This window comes from Antedon mediterranea, chromosome 7, assembly GCF_964355755.1.
Source record: "Antedon mediterranea chromosome 7, ecAntMedi1.1, whole genome shotgun sequence".
In the NCBI taxonomy this organism is placed as follows: Eukaryota; Metazoa; Echinodermata; class Crinoidea; order Comatulida; family Antedonidae; genus Antedon; species Antedon mediterranea.
Window position 1 is genome coordinate 26,745,941 of NC_092676.1, and position 7,765 is coordinate 26,753,705.

A 7,765-nucleotide genomic window follows, 5' to 3' on the forward strand; every position below is an offset into this window, starting at 1 on the left:
TAATTACTATGCAATAAAGTGTTATTGACCATTTGACGCATAATCAATGGTTAATTACATTACCAATTATTGTTGCCTAATGAACTTTTAATTGTGTTTCTCTTACTCTGTAGACTGTGAATTCAAAAGGAAGCGCAGTAATTAACATCATTATGTGTAAAAAAAAAAATTACTTTCTAATAATTTCATTTCTTTAAAATTCGAAGTGGATTTTTCAAACAGGAGAACGTTAATAGTCTGTCAAAAATACTATCAAAAAGTAGTTCATAATGTCATTTTAGCATTCAAAAGGGACGCGATTATGAATATTATTTAAATGTGCACTACATATATAAGTGTTAATGTTAATTTAAGACAAACCAAAAATATTAAAATACAAATGATTTTATTTTTCATTTTTATTCAAGCACACTCAGTGCCTCTATATACAGTTTATTTTCAACAAATCATATATTTACAACAAAATTTTAAAATCAGCAACAAATCTAAAGATAACCTTGCCATTTTAATATCATGATTTTATTATATTGCATTTATTACATAAAAATACTGATTTATAACGATCAGATATTTGGTTAAGTCTGTACAAAAAGTTTGCATTAATATAAGAATATATTTGGTTGAAATCCATCAAACTGACACAGGTTTTCCACTTGCATATGTTTCATATTCTGTTTTGTAAGTTTGTGGTACTGCAAAGGTTTGTTCCGGCCCTGCGTTTGGAATTACCCATGGCGTGTCTACGGGACATGAGAAGAGCTCCCTCATTTTAGGATCTGACGGAGTTTGATACGAAGCTTGAGCGAGAGTTTGCATTCCGCTATGTGGAACTTGTTTGAATTTCTCAGGCCATCGAACTGGTTCTCTGATTTCTGTTTTGAAGATCATTTCATCTCTCATGGGAGGTCTTGAGCGTGGAACAGAGTCTTTTGGCAATGGACTGTACAAAGAAAAGAAATTCAAAGTTAAAAAACATGTTTTTTTTTAAATTTTATTTTCACTTAGGAAGTAGCACTGTTTGCTTGTTCATATGAATCTTAAATTGAATCCTGAATTAGGTTGTAAGATTGTAGGCAAGCTTGTTAATCACCAACCTCTTATAGTTAAATCATCATTTGCACTATCAAACTAGTTTGACAAAAAAAGTATGATGTGGCCAAATATGGTAGTATTATGCCTAAATATAGTAGTGATATGACATCATCATGTCCATATATGGGCACATCACTTTTTTTGTCACATAAAGTTTGATAGTGTAGAGCTTAATTTGTACATACAAATGGCATTGTGGGTAAAACAGTTTTCACCTCATGACTGGATAAATGGCAAAATAACATAACAGAATACTTACTTGTGTTTTGTGCCGTGACCCCACGCTTGTGAGTAATCTTCACATCTCCAATACGTCGCTGCATCTTTCTTTGGATAATCATCGAGGGCGTGCCGACTGAATCGTTTAAAATCTTTGTGAGTTGTCGTTACATACGGATCAAGTAATTGTAAAGCACCTCCGTCCCTCACTAAAGTTGGTTTGTATTTTGGAGTTTTATCCTGAAATTGAAAACAAAATGTTAATGAACGAATAAAATTATCTGTACATTATAATTCCAAGCAAACATTTCCAGACTTGACCATAAAATAAATTCCTTCTTTTCTTTACAAAAGCAACTTACTGCAATAGGTGCTGGCATAACGGCATGGTGCTCTTGCAGTTTACTCGGTTGAGGGTTGCGGTTCAAGTATGTGTTAAAGTCAACTCCTGGCTGGGTGTTTCTTCCTTTAAATTCGTCTTGCATCTCGCTTTCTTGGTTACCCATTGTTAATGGTTTCCTCCAGCCTCGTGATCTCGTCTGTCAGAACAAAAATATTCATTTAATTATTGATAAACTAAATTAGATGAAATAAACTAAATAACTAAAATAATATTATATTGTGAAAATGAAATTATGACCATTTTCTTTGCTTTATAATAATCTGAATAAAGACAACACATTAAATATTTAATGAAAATCTATAAAATAAAATAATTTAATATAGTCAATAATATTGATTATCATTTGTAATTCTATTGAATAGTAAGAAATTCTCTTCCTTGCTAAATCAATATATCATTAATAATTTAATTATAGGCAACATATTGCAATAATCCTGTACTTAGAACAAAAATATACAAACCTTTTCTCTAAGATCTTTATTGTAATGGATATTCCAATGTCCTGGTGCCTTCTTATGTTGATTGTTTCCATAGATACCACCATGATGTTTAAAATCATGCGTTTCTCCTGTAGTTGTTGTGTATGGTTTGATTATTTCATCTTGTTTTGCTAGCTCAGGTGGTAATGGGTTATTTATTGTTGTCTAAAAAGACAAAAACATTACATATAAACTTAATCAGTACAGAATATTTAAATTAAATTAAAAAGGTAAAATCAGTATAAAACTAGGGCTAGCCTAGGCTAGGGCCTAGGCTTATTTATATTATTTTATACATTTATTATTGATGGTCAATAATATAAAAAATACAATTTTTTATTAACAATAAATAAACTAGGCCTAGGGCCTAGGCCTATTTATTTTTTGCTCGTTTTTTTCTTAAATGTTATGTTGATTTTAAAATGTATTTTCATTAAAAAAAAGAGTAGGCCTAACCTAGGCCTAGGCTAGGTAGTAGTACCTATTTAAAGTGGGCGAGCCAATCAACCACGCCAGGCAGGGAGGGTGTTTCTTACCTTAAAATCGGAAGCTGGAAAATAATATCCTGGCCTATAATCCAATCCTTTTCCTGAACTGGTTTGATGTAAATCAAATCGTCGATCACTAGTGTTCGTCATGTTTCCTAAATGTCTCTTTTAACACCGGAGAAAATGCAAATAATATAGTTGACGTTAGTCTCGCTCTCCTCTTCTCAATCAATGATCTTTCGCTGTGGAATGTGGATCGATGTTTATTGTTTGTTGATTGTCTACACGTGTTTTGTATACGGTATCTCCATAACAACGACAACCAAATAAAATTCGCCCTCATCGGCAATTTTATGAGTAAAACTTTTTTTAGACGTGAGTTCAATATTTAAAAATACGCGCGCCTTCTTTCATAATTAACGTCTGATTTGTTTGTCTAAATGCCTGTTGCTATTATGCTATATCAGCCTGATGCTTTTGAAGTTTATCGATGGCAAAATTAGGCCTAATATTAATGCGCGTCGTATAAAAAGTATGGCTGGAGTTTCTAAACACACCAACTAAGCCTATGCCAAATGGCCGTTAGAGCACTACGCATTGCACATCGCACTATGCCGCACTGTCCATAAAAAAAGTTACAAAATAATATTGTTTAAACAATTCAAGTTTGTTATAAAAAAATGTCAAAGATAGTATCGTATCGTATTCGTAGCCATTATGCCTATACCGACTATGAAAAGTCAGGATACTCAACATATAAGCTTTAAAAATGTCAAAATTCCTGTTATAATCACCAAAAGTTACTGAAACGGTGACTTTCGATGAAAATAATGTCGCAATATAAAAAGTTCAAAACCATGTATTTTGTGAGCTGTAATTAACACCATGTCCAAAATCTCTCGAACTACTCTGACTTCCTTTTCGTTTACAATCAGGTTTTTTCGGCAAAAATATATCCTTGCAGATTTTGCGGAATTCAGGCAAACCATATGCATAGACAAACGTGTTAATATACGTGTTTGAAAACGCCAGAATAACAGAGCATTTATACAGATCTGACGTCATATCCAAAGGAAATCCTAGATTAAATCCAAAGTAAAGAACTTGGTTGAGTGTCCAACAAATCGCGTAGGCCGTGCTTATACCAGCAAAAGTGATTAAAACACTTCGAAATGCGCCAGAAAATCGGTCAGATTTACTGCCTCCAGAATGAAATGAAGGCCTACGAAGAAGCTTCAGTGCAATGGAAACATATACAAACACGTTGACAATCAGGACAGAGAAATATATTACAACCACGACCAAAACACCCGCCACGTTTTGTAGCCCGCTTATTGGCCAATTAACTACGCAGTGGTCGTCACCATCTAAGACGTTTACGAGGGCCCAATGAAGCTCGATTACAGTGCCTACTACCCACGGGATCACCGTGCACCGACGGGCTATTTTAAGGGTAAAGCCCGTGTAATGTTTGATAGGATGTACAATTGCGAAATACCGATGCAACGTCATCAGGATCAGGTTGACAGACGATGAAATCGCGAAAGCCCAATGGAAATATCCAGACGTCCAAAACATGCAAATTAACCTCTTAAAAACACGAGTTTCTATCCGACTCAGATCAGTTATAGGCAGAAGGTTGAATAAAGAGAAAGAAAGGCTTGTCGATAAATCAATTAGTGACTGGTTGAACACAAGAACCTTGGTGGTGTTTCGAAGCGATTGGACCTTTACTATGACCAACATTACTAAGAGGTTACCAGTGACACCAAGCACACCAACCATGGCGCTCAACCCGATATACCAACTTGAACTCACTGCTGGTGATGTTGTGTTTGAGTCTTCATAATCACTGTACTCTTCGTATTCGTAATGATTCTGCATGTTCATCTGAAAAAATGCTACAAATACCTGAATAATAACAAAATGTGTGTTTAATAGACCATTTTAAAAATTAATACAATACATTTTGACCGGAAAAAAAGAACCGAAAAAAAGTTACTTAAAAATCCTAGTGTCGGAAGACGACGTAATTCTGTTCAAATAATATCTGTCTTTCTTCTTTAGTGAAATTATTATTTTGCTTTTTTTTTATATAAGTTTATTATAACTAAAATTAAAAGTTCATCTTATTCTTTATTTTCATAACTTGGATGAGTTTTAACGGATTTCAATCAAATCAAACATCAATTAACTAATATTTCTTGAATAGATGTGATATCATATTACTTAAATGTAAACATTCAAGAATGTTCTCATCAATTTTCAAACGTGGGCATGTGCGTCAATATCTCCATGGATAATATTCACAACAAGGAGAGTTGATTGGAGTCGTCACAGCTCAATAACCTTCTTACAAACTACCTTGGTTTTAGCTGATTAATAGTTATAAAATGATTTAATTTAGGCCTACTTTAACTAGATACAATTTACATAAATACCAGTTATTGTTTGCGTAAATTTCAAATTCGATAGACCTCGCGTAACAAAGGCCAGATAATTGTGCATTATTTATACTCGGTGGTTTCATTTTGTTAGTAAATTTTATATATCAATTAAATACTATAACTTAGTTATTTCACCATTTCTCCAAACTCAAGTGGTATAAATTTTCGAAAAATTCTCGTCGTAAATTTCTGAGGAGTCGTGCGAGTAATTTTCGGCAACTTTTTATCGCCGCCAGAGAATTCACGCGAGTTAAATTCTTACCATCGTCAATTTTCACAACGAGTGTTGGTTGCGTTTTTGGTATAACTATTAATCGCTGTCAATTTGCAAGGGCTCGGTGCGACTTTTCAAATATTATTCCCAATGGGATAAAGAAACAGGAACATGGAATAACTTGCCTTTATTATACGACTTCTGGACAATTTACCTTACTGGTTACAAATCGTTGCAGTAACTTCTCGGTGCTGATAAGATAAGATAAGATAAGATAACTTTTATTAATCCTCAAAAAGGAAATTCATTGCTCGTCATAATAATAAAGAAACACTATAAAACCAAATATAGCATAAAACCATTCATATAAAAACATCTAAAAAATTACAATATAAAATTATCTTCTTGACTTCCTGTTGTACTGGATGATACCGGAGGGAATAAAGGATTTAGCAAATCGATTTGTTTTCACACTGAGGAGCCTCAATCTACCACTTGGATTAAGTTGGTCTATGATCACTTTGTGGAGAGGATGAGAGGCATCCGACTCAATGCGTTCGAAATCTTTCTGGAGGTGTTCTAGGTGCACATCGGTAAAGGAAGGCAGTTCCAGACCTATCATTTTACCAGCCCGACAGATAAAAGTTTCAAGGCGTCCTTTATTCCCTCCGGTAACATTACCAGCCCAACAGGAGAGGCAATACGTCCAAACACTACATATAACGGATCTATAGAACGAAAGTAACATCAAATCACAGGATTCTGATACTGATATCCAGTACATACGATATATTTTCCCCCAGTATCAGGAAAACTCCTTAATACAGGATCTAATGTGTATCACATGTGAAATGATGCTGTTATACAATGGAGTAGAGAATTAATCCATGGTTATACGAAAGATAAGGATTTAGTTTTATCACCCTTCCCGGTGTTATACAGCAAGTATATTCTAAATGGTCACTAATAGTATACAGCAACAAGAATAACACTTACGATTTTTGGCCAATAGATGTTGTTTTGTACGATTATTATAGCTGATGAAAAATCTTTGTCACCAACAACAAAAACAAATCTCCTCTATCACCAGTCAATGATCTTACGAAGCCCAATAAAAGTCATAAGATCTTTTAAGTCATATTATTTTCAGTTATTGGAAAATGGACAACAATGTTGCCCAATCAGAAAGACGATGTCCGGGTAGTCAAGGAGATATTGAAAGACTAATGGTCAACTCAACTATCATAGATCATTGATGTAAATTTTCAATGATTATATTCATGATTGTTGTCGATGTGTGGAATTTCCAGTAGAAATGTAAATTGTATACAGTACCGTGTTGTAACCCGTTGTGGGGTGACACCCCACCCCCTCCAAAAAAAAAACCTTGTAATATATCTTTTAAAAGAAATTATTTCTCATTTTTATTAATAATTATTATTTATTTATTAATTGATTATTAGTCTGACAATATACAGCTGACCTATGTAGATAAAAATTACAGTAATATATATTATTAGATTACGTTTTGAACTAAAAAAGGAAATTTTCTGGCAACGTTTCGTGTTTACCGCCATTTAAAGAAATTCCGCGAAACGTTTCATTTTAGTTATTTTCGTTTTTAAAAAAAGTAAATTGACTTTTCTGATATATGTATATTTGTTTGTATAGAAATATGTGTTATGTAGTGTCCGTAAATTGTTTTACTGATGATTTATTGTAAACGAAATTAATGCTATTTAGTAAAATAAGTCTAGACCTAGCCTAGGCTAGAATTTTGTGATCATCATAATTATGTTTACAATTTGACGGGACCCGCATGCGGTCTGGTCGGTGTGCATTCCCCCAAATCAAGCCTAGGCCTAGACTAGAGGCCGATGTTGGTTGGTTGGAACATTCACAGGATGTATGTTATTAAACAAATAATGAATGTTTATAAAGGGAATAGATAGATTATTTTTTAAAGTTGGATAATGGACTAGCCTCTAGTAGTAGGTTTCGGCTGTTTTATTATTAATTAATTTAAAATTAAGTGGATTTGTCAATATAAATAAGATACAAAACACATTTATTATTAATATTTTGTAAGGCCTATATATAGTGCCTATAATTATAATGATATTTTTCTCACTTTTACCATGCCATTATGATACATAGAGTGTTAAGCTTAGTAAGGGTCTCGGGATGTGGTATCCCAATAACATTAATTATTAATTATTTTCACTGGTAAATACCACTTATAACACACATGCTGTGTACTACATAGTAGTATTTGTCAAGGTTTTAACTCTTATAATATAATAGAGTACTTGCTCTATATTTTAAAGCACGTGTCGTGTAATTATAGAGGAACAAACATGACATTAAAAGTGCTGCTTCAGGAAAAAATTTCTTTAAAAAGTTTGATTGGTAAACTGCTGATC

General features: G+C 33.3%; 2 protein-coding genes across 2 annotated transcripts; both read right to left on the bottom strand.

Annotated features, from left to right (window-relative positions):
• Positions 1 to 482: 482 nt before the first annotated feature.
• LOC140054597 (stabilizer of axonemal microtubules 3-like) lies at positions 483 to 2,979 on the bottom strand. The gene is made up of 5 exons (XM_072099649.1): positions 2,730 to 2,979; positions 2,176 to 2,358; positions 1,674 to 1,850; positions 1,352 to 1,551; positions 483 to 940 (listed from the first exon to the last, which is right to left on the bottom strand). Exons 1-5 carry the CDS (start codon positions 2,829 to 2,831, stop codon positions 631 to 633), a joined length of 972 nt encoding a protein of 323 aa, XP_071955750.1. The 5' UTR covers positions 2,832 to 2,979; the 3' UTR covers positions 483 to 630.
• Positions 2,980 to 3,530: 551 nt separating this feature from the next.
• Positions 3,531 to 4,565, bottom strand: LOC140055573 (delta-type opioid receptor-like). The gene has a single exon (XM_072100910.1). The coding sequence runs from the start codon at positions 4,563 to 4,565 to the stop codon at positions 3,531 to 3,533; it is 1,035 nt and encodes a 344-aa protein (XP_071957011.1).
• Positions 4,566 to 7,765: the final 3,200 nt, after the last annotated feature.